Below are 15,829 nucleotides of genomic sequence, written 5' to 3'. Positions count from 1 at the left end.
TCTCTTACACATACACCCACACACACACTAAATGTGTTGCATATGCATATATTAGTGAGATACACGAGTGGTAAACTTACAGGGTTTGTTATCTCCTTGAGTATTACTAGGACATAACAGTGATTGGATTAGTGCCGTGCGAATGTATTGCGTTGCTCGATTACTTTATATTGTAGTGGTCTTTTGTGTAATTGCACTACCTTGCCCATTCCCTCAAACCAATGTTTGCATTCTCCATGGGGTACCAAGGGATCAGCTTTACTTTGAGTAGATTCAATCGGCTGCCAACTTTGTTTCTGCCTAAATGTCCACAAGATTTTTGGTTCCACAAAATGCATTTCTGATTAAGAGACGGTAGTATTACAGAGCTTTCGCCTCCATAGTCATTTTTCAGAGCTGTAATTGATTCTCAATTCCATAAAAAGAAGCTGGCAAATGTTGCAGTGGAATATTCTGTTGAAGGATTCTTACACGCTTTCAGATAAAGGGATACAATTTTTAGTTTTAGGGCTACATTGCAGTGTCACTCAATGGATACTCTCAAGAATGCGGATTTTGAACCCTCAACTCTTGACTTTTACGCTTTTTTTGTACATTTTTTGATCATGTATATTGAAAAATTAATTGCCGTACGTGGGGCTAATTTTGTGCACGCTGTCTTGAGCGCATCTTGTAGTTTGACTTTGCAATAACTGATTGCAATTAGACTAAGTAAGAATGGAAGTGGTTCCAAAGATTTCCCTTAGGCAGTTCAGTTCTGAATTAGGCTGGCAAATAGTTTCGAAGAGTTGATTGTAGCATTAAAAAGTTACTTAAGTGCTGCTTTTTACAGCTGTGTGACAAAAGTTACATTTTAATGGCCAATAAAGAAAGGTATGATATAAACACTATAGGACACTCTTAAAACCCAGCTAGGGTTTTCAATTAGGGTTTCAAACTAAGTTTAAGGTTTGAAATGGGGGTTTCAGGCTAGGTTAGGGTTCTTTATGATCCAAGCTCAAACTTACACAATGAAGATTTTTTTTATTTCTCTAAAAGGCAGAATTTCAATAATACAAGTATTCAGTAATCCCAGTCTGGGGTCTAGTTTGTCTTTTGCCCAATGTCCACTGGGATGGCCTCCAGGAACCCCTGCAACCCGTGCGAGGATCCGCGGCATTGATGATGAACTGATGAACAATATAAACAATCTTCACCATCATACAACTTACTCACTGTTAATAAATAAGTACTCACCCATTCAGGAAACCTGAAACATATGCAGAGCCAACAGAGGAGTAACTACTGAAGTCTATAGCTACTGAATTATGGTGACGTCTAGTTTTTGTGGGAGAAAAACATGGTACAAAGGCTTGATGGCTAATCAACATGAAAGTCGTGTTTGCTCTATGAAATATCTCCGCTCCAGGAAAGTATGGATGAGGTCTGAATGGTGCAACATTTGGGGTTTTCAACATTTGGGGTCTAGCAGAATGGAATAAAGTCTAGTTTGAAGATAAAAGGTTCCTGCTAGTCCCTAGGGCAGGCAGTCATCTTGACTTGTTTTTGTTGTTTTTCTTTTCTCTCTGTTCACCCATTTGAAGAAGGAAAATGCTGCTTCGTCAGCAGGTCAGGTAGATATTTTTCTCCTTCATAGACCTCCTTCCAACACACAAATACACACTCACATTATCTCTGCTTTGTCCTCATTTTCCTCTCTCTCTCTGTTTCTCTCTCTCTCTCTCCTCTCTCTCTCCTCTCTCTCTCCTCTCTCTCTCTCTCTCTCTCTCTCTCTCTCTCTCTCTCTCTCTCCTCTCTCTCCTCTCTCTCGCTCTCTCTGAGCATGAAGGCAAACTCAGCAGACCTCTAGGCTGCTATACTGCAGATGCATTGTGGGTAATCCATAACGGAAGAAAAAATTAGAGCAAAAAGCGTGACAACTCCCAAAGTTCCTCTAATGTTTCTAATCTTTGTTTGGCAATGCTACTCTGTGTCAATATCAAGTTTTCCCAAACGATTCAGGGTGTCCCCAATCTGGTGCTCATAATTAGCTGGAATAGGCTCCAGCACCCCCTTGACCCTTGTGACGATAAGCGGATCAGAAATTGAATGAACATTTGAGGAAATCAAAAACAAGCATTTCTGTAGTATTTCTGTTGTTGCTATTTTCTAAATGGTATTGATGGATATCTTTATAATGCAAACCTTGAAGTGAAAGTTTCTGAGGTGAGAGGTTTTTATTGTAAATAATTAAAGGGAAAAAAGGTGATATGCACAACTCGTTACGAAGGACAGCTTATCTTATTTTGACACTGGCACAAAAATCAACATAATGTTTATTTTCGACTTTTAGAGCGCGGCGGCAGCTCCTAGCCCCGTCCTTGGGAATCTCCCCCCAGGAGATGGCATGCCTGTGGGTCCGGTCCCGCCAGGATTTTTTCAGGTGAGCACACAGCATAGTGAGGGCAACTTTGCTGGCTGCGAATGTTTTAACTGCCTTTGCAACATACATCTACATCTATCATGCAAATCAATAACTTTCTTTAACTCCTCTTTTGGCTTTCTTGGGTACAGTTGCCCCATCAAACACATTAAAATTGAAGAACAGAAATTGTGGACGTGGACACTTGAGGGCCCTGAGTAGTCAGTAGGGGTCTATGAATGATATGCCAATAGCCTTCAGTCAGGCCAATATACTACCTTACCATTGGTGTTGCAAAAGAGTTCTATGGCCATCTCCTGGTGTATTCTAAAACTACATCTTGTCATCACGTACATATGTACAGTATTAAGTGAGATCTACACTAAATGAATGACATAGAATTGTCTACGTTGTGCAGCAAGGTGGTAATGATGTTTAGGGTTTCAATTTTAGCTTTTGTTTTCCTGTTTTCTACGATAGCTTTCTCCTACATTAAAACACATCTGGTTTAAACAATTATATCCCGGTGTGTAGATGTGTTTGAATGATTGAATGTGAACTAGTTAAGTGTTTATGTTATTATTTTAAAAATGTAGTCTCAATGGTGTACTTGTCTATTTTCTGACTTTTCAGAAAAGAACACACATTCCTCTTAATATTTCTTAAATTATAAAATATCAAGAACTCACTCAAAATCAAAGAGTTGATATTTTAGCATTTCATGATGCTGATTTATTTTTTTTAGGGAGAAAAGGAATAAGATCCTTATATTTGCTTGAACCTTTACATGAGACAATGGAACATTAATAAAAATTAAAGAAAATATTAGGTTTTCGTGACAGCAGTTCTATACAGGAAATGTATAGAACAAATATATAAATGGGCTGAGCTGAATCTATTATATTTATTTTATTTTGCACTGTTGATTCATGTCATTAACAACAAATTTCTTCAATTATAGGCAAAGTGTTATGTCATTTTGGTCCTGCGGCAGATTGGCGTGAGCAGGATGAGTTAATAGTTAAATCAAGCTTTATTCCTATCTGCCTGTTTCAGCCTTTTATGTCCCCTCGATACCCGGGAGGACCCAGACCGCCCCTCAGATTACCCAATCAGGTATGAGGAGGCACAGTGACCCCTCCGAGTGCAAACACAACATTGGCAAGAAGAAAAGGTCATCAGCGATTGTGATGGTGATAGTTCATCGCTTGTCTGTAGGGGCTTGCTGGTGTCCCAGGAGGTCAGGCAATGTTACCCAGTAGCATGGACCCACTAAGACAACAAGGACATCCAGGTATGGGCGGACCAATGCAGCGCATGACACCTCCAAGGGGTATGGTGCCACTCGGCCCCCAGGTGTGTACCTGTCCGTTCTCTTCTAATTGAGTGTCTTTCATTCTGACTCATTATTTTCGTTTCCTTGTCTTGTAGAGCTATGGAGGAGGGATGAGGCCACCACTGAACGCACTAGTTGGGCCTGGGATGCCAGGCATCAACATGTATGTGTAAAAAAATATGTATATTGGAGACTCTTTAACATACTTTTAAAAAAAGGACAGTGGGAAAAACAATGTGAATGACCTGGTTTTAAGTATCTCCCAAATCAAGGGAGGTCAAACTTTTGCACTCAAAGGCCAAATAGTAATTATTTAATGAGGTTAAGAACAAGTAATAATGTCAAAATTAAAAAATGGACCCGCTGTACTTATGTTGTCATATTGGGTTTGCAGTTGTTGTAAATTGTAAATCATCTCCCATGAAATGAAAGTTAAGCACCAAATCTTTCAATTTTTCATCAGTATGTGTCTACGTTTGAGCTCCCTGGAGATAATGAGAGAGTTTGCAACTCAGTTCAATGTGTTTAAAACAATGCATTAGGCTAAACCGTATGTTTGTATGTGGACACAGGGGACCAGGAGGTGGAAGACCCTGGCCAAATCCTACAAATTCAAACTCTGTAAGTGTAAGACTAATTACGATCACATTCCATTGAATTAAAGTTACTTTTTTCTACAAATTTCTCTGTTACATGTCTTACAGACTCCCTATTCATCTGCATCTCCAGGAAGTTATGTGGTATGTATTTTTCATCACATAGGAATCAAGTATTATTTTGATTCTGATATAAACTAATGCTCTTCATTAACTTTAGTGTGTTTCTCAGTCAAACTATCTTCATTCATCACAAAAATATCCTTATGTGCCAAATTCGTAAGAACCTAGCTAAGGATATACCGAAAGAGCGGATAGATCGAAATGTTATTGTTGTGCAATCTACCAATAGTACCTTGGCGATCTACCAATACTTCCTTGGCTATCTACTGCTAGATCGCGATCTATGTAATGGGCACCCCTGCCCAATACTCAATACTAACAGGCACACAGGAGTTTAGTGTATTTCCCATCCATCGCAACCAAATGCTTAAAAACTGTTATTTCCTTAACTGAGTAATGATTCTCTTTCTGGCCCAGTCTCAATTCCATCATGAATCCAGGCAAATCATTAAACGCTTGTTTTTGTACTCTTAACTTTCAGGGACCTCCAGGAGGAGGGGGACCACCTGGTACCCCAATTATGCCAAGTCCAGCAGGTAGGATGCTATTTACAAGCATGCGCTTATCTTTAAACAGTAATATTTAAATTGATCACACTAAAAAGGGAGGAGTAGTCTGTTAAATTTTACTACCTTGTACAATATAGTTTATTTTTGTACAGAAAAACTCACAGTTCAATACAAAGGATTGTTAATAAATATAAAAACGTTTTAAATTATAGGTTACTATCTTAACTTTAAACATTTCAATTAATGATAATGATTGCAAAACTTATGTATTTGCTGTTGTCACATAGAAGTCTTCTCAATTTTTGGGAGATATTCTTCTATGCGAGTTCAAAAGTCTAAAATAGCTGGGGGTGTGGTTTAAATGTTTTAAAAATTTACATATATTTTCAAGTTTCAGACTACTTTAGTATTAGACTAGTACTATTGCTGTCTATTGAATCGCAAATCCATTATTCCCATTAAATTAAGGATTAAGTGTATATTTATGTCATTCTATCCTTTTTACATCATTCTACAACTTCCCCCACCAGATTCAACTAACTCTGGTGACAACATGTACACAATGATCAGCACAGGGGCCCCAAGTGGCAGTCGCCCAAACGTGAGTCTTACCTTTGCCATAATCGTATGTTTGTCAGAACTTGGGTGGACTTAACTGCTAGACTGTCATAACTCTTTTTTATGAGTACTTTTGGTGACCAGTGTGTGGCTGTGTGTGTCCTCAGTTCCCCATGGGTGCGGGAGGTGACGGCACATTAGGGGGAATGGCTGGAATGGAGCCTCATCACATGAATGGATCATTAGGTACAGGAGCAAAATGGGATCATTTGTCAAATAATTAGTAGAAAAATATGTTCACGACGTTTGTGATGTCTTTAACTCAGGGTCTGGAGATATGGACAGTCTCCCAAAGGTAATATAATTTATTTGTGAATGGGCTTTAGCAGTAGTAAGTGCTCATTCGAATTTTTCTCGTGTTTATGCAGAACTCGCCTGGTAATCTGAGTATGAGCAACCAGCCCGGCACCCCCAGAGAGGACGGTGAGATGGCTGGGAACTTCCTCAACCCTTTTCAGAATGAAAGTGTAAGTGTAATCTGAGAGCATTAATATGGATAAGATCTTTGTCCAAGGCTTTTCATCTTTACTAATATACACAGTGGTACCTCGAGATGCGAGCTTAATTAGTTCCGGGACTGAGCTCGTATGTCGATATTCTCGTAACTCAAACAAACGTTTCCCATTGAAATGAACTGAAAACAAATTAATTTGTTCCAACCCTCTGAAAAAACACCAAAAACAGGATATTGGATTGGGAAAAAATGTTTTATTTCTTCTAATCGCCATCTATTAACAAAGTAACACATAACTAGTGGTTTAATATTACTAAAATGTGTTTAATAGAACTAAAATTAGACAGATTTTGCGGAGGGTAGAGAGAGGGACATAGAGGTGAATTGTAATAATAACATAAACAAATTTAAATGAACTTGGATTACGATGCAGACACACTCCAAAATAAGTTTAATCTAACCTTACACTAAACTTAATTCTAATTTTGTTTTACATTTTTATACCATTCTTCCGGACGGGTTTTTGCTTGAAATTTTACTCTTATCTCGAGATGCTCATATGTCGGGATGCTTGTATGTCGAGGTACCACTGTATATGGTTAGGGACTTTATTTATTCACATTTAAAAATGACATGGACTACAAAGCAGTTTAAGTTCAAGTCTTTGAATATAGGATGTTGATGGGATGTTTAATATCTCTCTTGGCAGTATTCTCCAAACATGACAATGAGCGTGTGAGGAGCAGGCCAGCGGCTTTTTAGTGAGCCGCCGACTTGATCTGATGTCAGCTGTGACTCCTTGGCCTCAACCTGCGCGATAAGGACAGTGAGTGAGCCAGGGCTTTGTTCCGACACCTACACACCTTCCTTCCTCGTTGTTTGTCCATTCCAAATAACTACTTGGCCACACTCATCAGTTCCTCTTCTGCAACTATGCGACTGTACAAAAGAACAATTCAAACGCATGGAGGAAATCCCCCAACTGTATTTTGTGTGGACCTCTCGTGCCCCAACGGACAGATGGACAGCATTCTATTTATTTTCAAGTTTAAAGACAATCCAGAGGGTTAACTTTTCTGTAACTCATCACCATGAACATTATTTTTTTCTGTCACTTTCCAAACAAATATACCTATCTTGTGAGAAAATGTAGACATATTCCAATCTTATTACCTTGAGGTTTATTTGATTTAATGCAGTTTTTGCGATGCCTTTTCTTTATTTATGTTTCTCCACCACGCTCAGTGTGTACTAAAAAACATGACACTCTACTTCATATTTTTCCAATTCTGATTATGTCCAGTGTTCAAGATGGATAGAAGCAAATATTGACTTTTGTTTGGTGATTATTTGATTAAATGCGGCCCCTGTCATGTGTTCTTTGAACTTTGATAGTCACTGCAAGTTGCATAATGACTGCAAGTGCACATTTGCGTTTGAATATTAGGTTTGAGTTTAAAAAAATAGCGTTAATAAGAGTTATAAGACAAATCAGGAAAATTCAGCACTCCAAAACGCATCATCCGATCAAACTGTGACATAAAGACTAATAGACTAAAAGAGCGGTTGGCAAGGAAAATGGGATTGTTTCTAATTCATGTTTTTGATGTTTTATTTATGGTGTACAAAAGGTCCACGTGCCTGTGAATATCCTCCATCCGCCTTCCTAACTGCAAAGTGTACAGCCCACAAATGTAGCTCCCTGTCTTGTATGTGTATTTGATATTATGATTCATATTATTTAATGAAAAATTCAAATTGCTAATGCGAGAAGCGGACCGGCGACGATACAATGTGACAATTTAACCGAAATAACTATTTGTTCTTCTTTTGTAAGTATGAAGCCATAGGTGGGAGTACAAGACGACACATTTGTAAATTGGACCATGATTAGTGGCTATGTTGAACTCCATTTGTGATGTGTTCACTTCTTTTTTTATTCTTGTATTCTGTTTTGTAAATATACAGAGAAGTATTTCATGGTTTTTGAATATGCTGGTATAAATCTTCTCTTCCCTCAGCAAACATCTCAACTCCGTTTTCATTTGTCCCTTGTGTGTTTTGTGATTCCTTTCACGATTTGCGACCAGGTGTGGAAGTTAATGCAAGACCTTAAAGCACCCCTAACCTTTGCTTTATGTCACAAGTTCTAAGTTCTTGTTTACAAAATGAGCGGTCTCGCAATCACCCCTCCACCAGACACGCAAATAAGCCTCGCAAATAAATTTTAGCTTCAAGAGTCCATCGGTGGACAGTCTTCGTACTCTTCTTAGTGTTGTTGCTAGCTGTTGTCAGACATTTCGCCATGTTTGTTCGCTTTTGTTTAGGTCTCATAGCGTTTTGTGCTCTGACATCTGCATCAGAGCTGACTTGTGAAGAAATTGCTGGACCTCAAGATAACCTGAATCTGGTATGTGGCCTATTTGCCAGGTATAAAATGATCTGATTCAATTTTTACAGAACCTTGGATATACTTAACCCCATGTATAATGATAGTTACTGTTATTATTATACTTGCAAATATTGAAACCTTCATACATTTTATCAAAACCTTCCCAAAATTCACATTGCATTTACTTTACCTCGTACTTTTGCATCAGAAGCAACTACTTTCACCTCTAACCTGTCTTTCTAAAATATATTTACCACAAGGCAATCTTTTGACACATCATAAAGTAATTGAGGACGTCTTAGGTAAATGCATTTAACGAAAAGAGAGATTGTTTAGAAATAAATAAATAATTCTCCCAACACTTGTGTGGTTTTTGGAAAATAAATTAAATTTTGTTTACATTTTTTTCTGCCCATTTTTATAATTTAGCAGCAAAACCGTATCCCAGTTAGCCATGCAGTTAAGAAAAACAGCAAGTCAATTCAAATCAATCAAGACTTTTGTTTTTCAAATTTGGTTCAGAGAATGTGTTTAACTGTTTTTCCCAACTGTGGAGAAACTGTAATAGTAATATTAACAATTTTCTGCAATAAGTTATCATGCACATATACTTGTATTCAAATTCATTAGAAATGAAATCACATTTTTGTTCTGCATATCCACAGGTTGGGGGAAGATGGATACTTTACGCTGGCCTATCAGACAATGTAGATTTCATGAATGAATTGAAAGGAATCTCTAGCTCATGGATGGATGTCTTAAGTGTGCCCGACACCAATAACCTTGCATTAAGATGGCACGACAAAATGTAATTCGTTTATTGCTATAATAATACCAATGAGGAAGATGTAAACCCTTCCTCTAATACGTCTAACGACAATATTAATGATCACAATTTGACTTTACTAGAGGTGGAACATGTAATCATGAAGAGGCCATTTCCAGTTATTCATTAAATTCTGGTCACATGGCATGTAAGTTCAGCACATATCATCAGCAATGACAGTGTAATTTTCATTCCTGGAGAAAATCACACAATTTTTTTTAACTTTTTGCATCTATCATAGTTGAGTTCAGGACCAGTGATAGTCTTCACCAGGGGAAGCACCTGAAGACATGTCCCGATTGTCTCCTCTGGATTGATCATACCACAGCGTATTTGCCTACTGGGGAAAGTGTGCATGGAAGAATTGCCTTCCTGTTTAGTGAGTTCACAAGCATCTCCTACATTGTAATGCATCTCCACTCCAAAATCTCGTCTCTGTGTTTAACAGCCAGGTCCGGGAGTCTGGATAGCTCCAACTTAGAGTTTTTCAAGAAGCAGCTCGCCTGCGAGAACTTGACACAAGATTTGCACTTTTTTGACAATACAAGTAAGAAAAAAAAGAAAAAAAACTTCCCGTGCTCTTTCACTATGACGGTCTCACTAGTAACATTGTGTCTTTGTCTCTTCCAGATCTCTGTCCAGACAATCACTAATAAACAGTACACGAAGCACACATTTGTCATTTCAGATAGTTTCATGCAACCCCAATAATAAATTGAACCCAATGGGTGCACATCTATTTTTTTTGTGGCAAACGTCTTTCCAATTAATTACAAAGAAGACCTTTCTCTTTCACGAATGGAAAACAGAGATTTGAAAATATCAATATAAGACATGAATTTCAGCATGTATAACTAATTAATTGATACTTAACACATCTGTATTTTCCCACAGGCATCATTCATTCATTCAAACAATAAATAATGCTGACTGTTACATGGTTTTCCCTGTGAATCTTTGGGTGAAAAACACGCAACTATTATGTCCTTGTCGTTGGACGTTGTGGCGAGGAAACATGAATTAGGACCCAATTGCGCGGAAGCAGGCAAGGAGAGGGAAGTAGTACTTAAACGAAAACTTTAATAACTTAGGCAGGATCTTTAGAAAATAACAAGGACTTAGAAATCAAATCACGGAATCAAACCTGACGGGAAGACATGGGGAAACGAACAGGGAGCATGGCATGGCAACTTGGCATAGCACAAAAAGAGCAGACAATCCGACAATGACTAAACAATCAGTTTAAATAGACTGACATGGATTGACGAGACAATTAGGAGCACCTGGGAAACACACAAGGGAAGGATACACCAGGGGAAGAGAAACGACAGCTGAACACAATGGGAGATCAATCGGACAGGACACCAGGGGGAAAAAAGCATGACAAATCCAAGGAACTCCAACAGCAACACATTAAAGATAAGTAGGAAAATATTTTTTATGAAAACATGACTGAGGATACTGAAACCAAAACATATCAAGGGTTGCTAGACAATAAACTGTAATGCATGTGCCATCAAACTGATCAAAGTTTAATGTCATAGACCGATTTAGAGTCAGTTTTCCATCTTAGCATTACTCGGCCTTGCAGTTCTGGGTTCCTGGGTTCAAATCCAGGTCGGTCCACCTGTGTGGAGTTTTCATGTTCTTTGGTACTCCGGTTTCCTCCCATATTCCAAAGACATGCATGGTAGGCTGATTGGGCACTCTAAATTGCCTTTAGGTATCGTTGTGAGTGCGAATGGTGTTCCGCCTCTTGTGCCCTGTGATCGGCTGGCCACCAATTCAGGGTGTCCCTTGCCTCTGGCCCGAAGTCAGCTGGGATTAGGCTCCAGCAACCCCCGTGACCCTAGTGAGGATAAAGCAGTTCAGAAAATGAATGAATGAATAGAATGAATGTAAGATGAACCAATCATTTATTTAAAATAGTCTATTTTTGTGTTCATTAATTTCTAGACAGGCACCATTGAGAATAAATATAATTCCTCTGTTTTAATGTGTCAACCAAGAAACAAATGTACACAAATATGTACACACTTATAAGTTTTATCTTTAAGTTGGAACGTCTGAAACAAGCAATAAGAATTGGAAATGGCATTTTAATGCAGTCCACATGGTGTGAGGTGAACAAATAGGCACACGCTTTTCTTGCATTCACGGGTTATCTTCGAGACACAGATCTGAAAGAGAGAAACATGTTAAAGGTCATCGTGACTGTGTCAAAATGAGACAGAATTACCTGTGGTGTCTCCAAAATGCAAATCTCCTGTAAAGTTGAGGCAAGCAGCTTGTTTCTTGAAAACCTCCAGGTGAGTGTCATCGAGTCTTCCTGATCTCGCTGTTGCACACATTGATAGACAAATTCATGATGTAACAAAATTCCTGACAAAATGGTTGTCATTATATTTAGTGTTAAATAAAATGAGCTAATGTGGTCTGGAGAGACTTGTAAAAGAAACGTGAACTGTAGACTCACTGAAAAGAGCAAAGACTCTGCCTTCTAAGGTTTTTAAATGCGAGACCTGCACTGCCATTTTGTCAATCAAGAGGAGGCAATCAGGACAGGTCTTCAGGTATGTCTCAGCATGTATTTCCTCAGATGTTATGTAGTGAGCTATTAGTAAAGAACATAGGGGAAATACAGTTCATATATTATTGTAAATGAAACAAACTGTTCTGCAAGTCAAATTTCATTCAATTGAGCTATTCAATCAGTATGGCGGACTGAAGCCCCCAAAATTAAAAATAAATACATAAAGGAATGAATAAATAGAATTGAAAAAAAAAACAGTTGTGAAGAAAAACTAAACATTTAACTCAGGTAATACTACTTAATATGACTAACGTAATGGTTGGCATCCAAAAAAGTACCAGTCAAAAATATTTGTGAAAAGAATAGTCAAGTAATGAGTAACTGTTTACAATGTCTGTTTTTTTTAAACAATGGTTATTATTTTTTCTTAGCACAGTATCATTTACATTAACTGCGGTTATTAAAGCACTTTCATTTATTGATTGATATTTAATTCTATATATATGTAGTATATTTTTATTATTATTTCTCATAGAAGTTAATTTGTAGTTGCCTTTAATATCACTTAGCTATTCTAGAATTAAATCCAACCGCAGAATGTTATTCTTGACAAAAACAACAACGACAAAAACAATTTTGCACATGTAGCCAGGCCATATGAAAATCAAAATGTATTTACCTTGCACATTTGAAGAACTGTTGGAAAAAGTGGATGTAACATTGTCAAAAGAACAATTCCCTTCTCTGGTAAAGAAAAGTAAATTGTTATTTTATTTAATTTTTTTGTCCATTTTGATTTTTAAGCCAAAATGGGAATGAATCAAATTTACATGTTGTCTCTCCATGTCATTGTAAAGTTTTCACTGTCTGGCAGGAGTGAGAGTTCAATCCAGGAGCTGGAAACCGTTTTAAATTCATCCAAAAAATCTTTATTGTCTGATGTTCCAGCATGAAATATCCATTTTCCAGAAATCTAAGGAGAAACACAGATGCAAAAGACACCAACAAAGTGTTGTAGACGATTTTCTGGTTTCCGTAAATGTTTTCCTCCACAATATGAGTTGCAGATTTTAGATCAAATATTACAATGTGACATTTATCAGAAAATTCCAACCCAAGATGTGCAATCTGCAAAATTTGGGTTGATAGTCTTTAGATGTATTTGCACATTTATCTGTGCATACTTTTACTGACATGACGGGTTTTCAAACATTTCCAAGCCGATAATGTTTTTATACAACATACCAGGTTCCTGTCTTCCAGTGATACTACAAGCTCTTCACAGTTGGGATCCGATGAAAGAATCGGAGAAAAGAGCGCCATTAAAATTAAACAATCGTGAACAAGCATGACGAGATATTTAATGCTAACCCTCCACGGTGATGAAAGCAGCACAATCAGCAAAGCAGTCAATGAATACAAGAAAACAAGCATTTATAAGGGAAGTGCGCGAGAGAGAGAGAGAGCGAGAGAGACAGAGCGATAGAGAGACAGGGAGTGAGAGAGAGAAAATGTAAGCAATAGATGTTAGGACTTGAAATTTGAATCATTTTTCCCTTAAATAGAAACAACTGTGTGGAGTCAAGACTTTCCAACAATGACAAAATTAAGTGAGGCCACTTCATAGTGTAGAGCAGGGGTCCCCAAACTTTTTCTTGTGAGGGCCACATAACTTTTCCCTTCTCTGATGGGGGGCCGGTGTCAGTTTGTAACAGAAAAAGCCATGGAACATTAACTTTCTGTTGTGCCATGCACAATCTTCTCCCTTTGCTCTGAAGTTTATGCACGACACCACAACCGTCATTACAGAATCCCACGTCAACATTTTGCAGCACAGTGCTTGGTGGTGAATTTGGCAGTGGACTCGTAGCGGGGCGGTGAGACCCCTTTTTTCCAACTCCCGGTTCATGCGTCCCATTATTAGACCGCGAGTTTCGGCCACCATGCTAGGAGCCCCGTCAGTCGTGATGCTAGCTAGCTTTGACCAGTCCAGGTCCAACTTCTCCATGGTTTGGCACACTTTGTCAAAATATCCTCTCCCGTTGTAGTCCCTTTGAGACTTTGGAGGGCTGCCAGATCCTCGCAAATCTCAAAGTTTGCGCTAACTCCACGAATAAAAATGAGCAGTTGCGCTGTGTCTTGCACGTCCGTGCTTTCATCCAGTGCTAATGAAAAAAAGTCAAATTATTTCGTCTTCTGCTGCAGCTGGGCATATACATTACTCCCGATTTCTTCAACGCGTCTGGTCATTGTACTCGCCGACAGACTTACGGCATTAAATGCATCTTTCTTCTCGGGACACACCTCTTCCGCGACAGTATCCATACATTTCTTAACAAACTCTCAGTCAGTGAAAGGCTTACCGCTGCTTGCTATCAATTTAGCAACCCAAAAGCTGGCCCGAGCGGATGCCTGGTTCTGCTGAGATAGTAGTCCACTTTTTCGCTTTGAGTTTGTCTGCTCGTATTTGGCCTTGCAATCTATCGTACTTGTCTTTGTGACGGGATTCATAGTGTCGGCAAAGATTGTATTCTTTGAATACCGCCACCGTCTCTTGACAAATGAGACAAACAGCCTTTTCTTTGCATTGAACAAAAAAAATAATCGTTTGTCCACTCCAGGTTAAATATCCTGCATTCTGAATCAATTTTTCTCTCACCTAACTTTTTCGCCATTATTCCGTTCTCAAACAGGTTGCAGTTTTAATATGCTTGAATAGTCCGCGATGGTCCCAGGGCTCCGCCCTCACCTGCGATCGTCCAGATGTCTCGGTAACACTGCTCGTGCATGCAACGGTGGACGTGCCCGCATGCATCAAAGGGAAACACTCTCCCCGCGCGTGTCACCAAAGAAGCAATGCGAAGCCCTGCTTCACTGGGATGGTTTGTGGGCTCAGCAGGGGTGCAATGAACCAAACACAAGATTAAAATGTCCCAGTCTTCAAGGCCAAATAGGAAAAAAAATCCGATAGCGTCTCTGGTATTGTTCAGAGGGCCGGTCCAAATGTGCCAGCAGGCCGCATCCCCCCCCCCAAAAAAAAAAAAATTCAAAAAAAAAAAAAAAAAAAAAAAAATCCGATAGCGTCTCTGGTATTGTTCAGAGGGCCGGTCCAAATGTGCCGGTGGGCCGTATCCGGCCCGCGGGCCGTAGTTTGGTGACCCCTGGAGTTAGCGGCAGTCAGGTGAACAAACCTCTACACTGTAGAGGTTTGTTCACCTGACTGCCATGTGGGCAGGTGGGGTTGAAATCCCAGGTATGAATCTTTTTTTCCTTAAATAAAAACAACCATGTGCAGTCAATAATTTCCAATAAAGACAAAGTAAAGAGTGTTCACTTCATAGTGTAGAGCAGGGGTCACCAAACTACGGCCCACGGGCCGGATACGGCCCGTCAGCACATTTGGCCCGGCCCTCTGAACAATATCAGAGACACTTTCGGATTTTTTTCCTATTTGGACTCCAGAAAAAAATCCTAGGCCCAGCCCTGTCAAAGAGAGAACAGAATAATGGCAAAAAAGTTAGGTAAGAGAAAAATTGATTCAGAATGCAGGGTATTTAACCTGCAGTGGACAAACGATATTTTTTTTGTTCAATGCAAAGAAAAGGCTGTTTGTCTCATCTGTCAAGAGACAGTGGCGTTATTCAAAGAATACAATTTTCGCCGACACTATGAATCCTATCACAAAGACAAGTACGATAGCTTGCAAGGCCAAATACGAGCAGACAAACTCTCAAAGCTAAAAAGTGGACTACTATCTCAGCAGAATACATTTGTACGCCAAGCTCAGCTGAACCAGGCATCCGTTGGGGCCAGCTTTCGGGTTGCTTCGTGGTGTAGTGGTTCACTCACCTGCCTGCCATGTGGGCAGCTGGGGTTCAAATCCCAGTTGGGAAACATATTCCCTTAGTTGTTTCTATATAATGGTAGTCAATTGCTTTGTTGTTCTGTGGCCTTTGACTGTACTGTCTAACTTATAACTATGCCTTTTCTTGCTACTGTCACAATGACATTTCCCGAATACGGAATGAATAAAGTTATCCA

General features: G+C 39.0%; 2 protein-coding genes across 3 annotated transcripts in view; one reads left to right on the top strand and one right to left on the bottom strand.

The window, feature by feature from the left end:
• The window catches only part of LOC144074077 (single-stranded DNA-binding protein 2), a 39,203-nt gene extending 29,012 nt beyond the window's left edge, over positions 1–10,191 (top strand). Inside the window, exons 5-22 of one of the 2 annotated variants that reach the window (XM_077600215.1) lie at positions 1,584–1,613; positions 2,333–2,422; positions 3,458–3,517; positions 3,620–3,757; positions 3,833–3,900; positions 4,310–4,358; positions 4,442–4,477; positions 4,938–4,992; positions 5,496–5,566; positions 5,691–5,769; positions 5,850–5,878; positions 5,952–6,050; positions 6,747–8,447; positions 9,095–9,237; positions 9,339–9,403; positions 9,497–9,634; positions 9,704–9,802; positions 9,886–10,191. In XM_077600215.1, the coding sequence (XP_077456341.1) occupies positions 1,584–1,613; positions 2,333–2,422; positions 3,458–3,517; positions 3,620–3,757; positions 3,833–3,900; positions 4,310–4,358; positions 4,442–4,477; positions 4,938–4,992; positions 5,496–5,566; positions 5,691–5,769; positions 5,850–5,878; positions 5,952–6,050; positions 6,747–6,776 (834 nt within the window). In that variant the 3' untranslated portion in view covers positions 6,777–8,447; positions 9,095–9,237; positions 9,339–9,403; ... (1 more) ...; positions 9,704–9,802; positions 9,886–10,191. The remainder of the gene's footprint in view (positions 1–1,583; positions 1,614–2,332; positions 2,423–3,457; positions 3,518–3,619; positions 3,758–3,832; positions 3,901–4,309; positions 4,359–4,441; positions 4,478–4,937; positions 4,993–5,495; positions 5,567–5,690; positions 5,770–5,849; positions 5,879–5,951; positions 6,051–6,746; positions 8,448–9,094; positions 9,238–9,338; positions 9,404–9,496; positions 9,635–9,703; positions 9,803–9,885) is intronic. The other variant, XM_077600216.1, reaches the window with a different exon arrangement.
• Positions 10,192–11,154: 963 nt separating this feature from the next.
• Positions 11,155–13,211, bottom strand: LOC144074078 (uncharacterized). The gene is made up of 6 exons (XM_077600217.1): positions 13,034–13,211; positions 12,619–12,761; positions 12,468–12,532; positions 11,732–11,869; positions 11,495–11,593; positions 11,155–11,435 (listed from the first exon to the last, which is right to left on the bottom strand). The coding sequence occupies exons 1-6, from the start codon at positions 13,136–13,138 to the stop codon at positions 11,410–11,412; spliced, it is 576 nt and encodes a 191-aa protein (XP_077456343.1). The 5' UTR covers positions 13,139–13,211; the 3' UTR covers positions 11,155–11,409.
• Positions 13,212–15,829: the final 2,618 nt, after the last annotated feature.

This window comes from Stigmatopora argus, chromosome 5 (assembly GCF_051989625.1).
Source record: "Stigmatopora argus isolate UIUO_Sarg chromosome 5, RoL_Sarg_1.0, whole genome shotgun sequence".
Classification (NCBI taxonomy): domain Eukaryota; kingdom Metazoa; phylum Chordata; class Actinopteri; order Syngnathiformes; family Syngnathidae; genus Stigmatopora; species Stigmatopora argus.
Note: the sequence above shows the minus strand (reverse complement) of the source record. Positions and strands in the feature narration are given on the sequence as shown.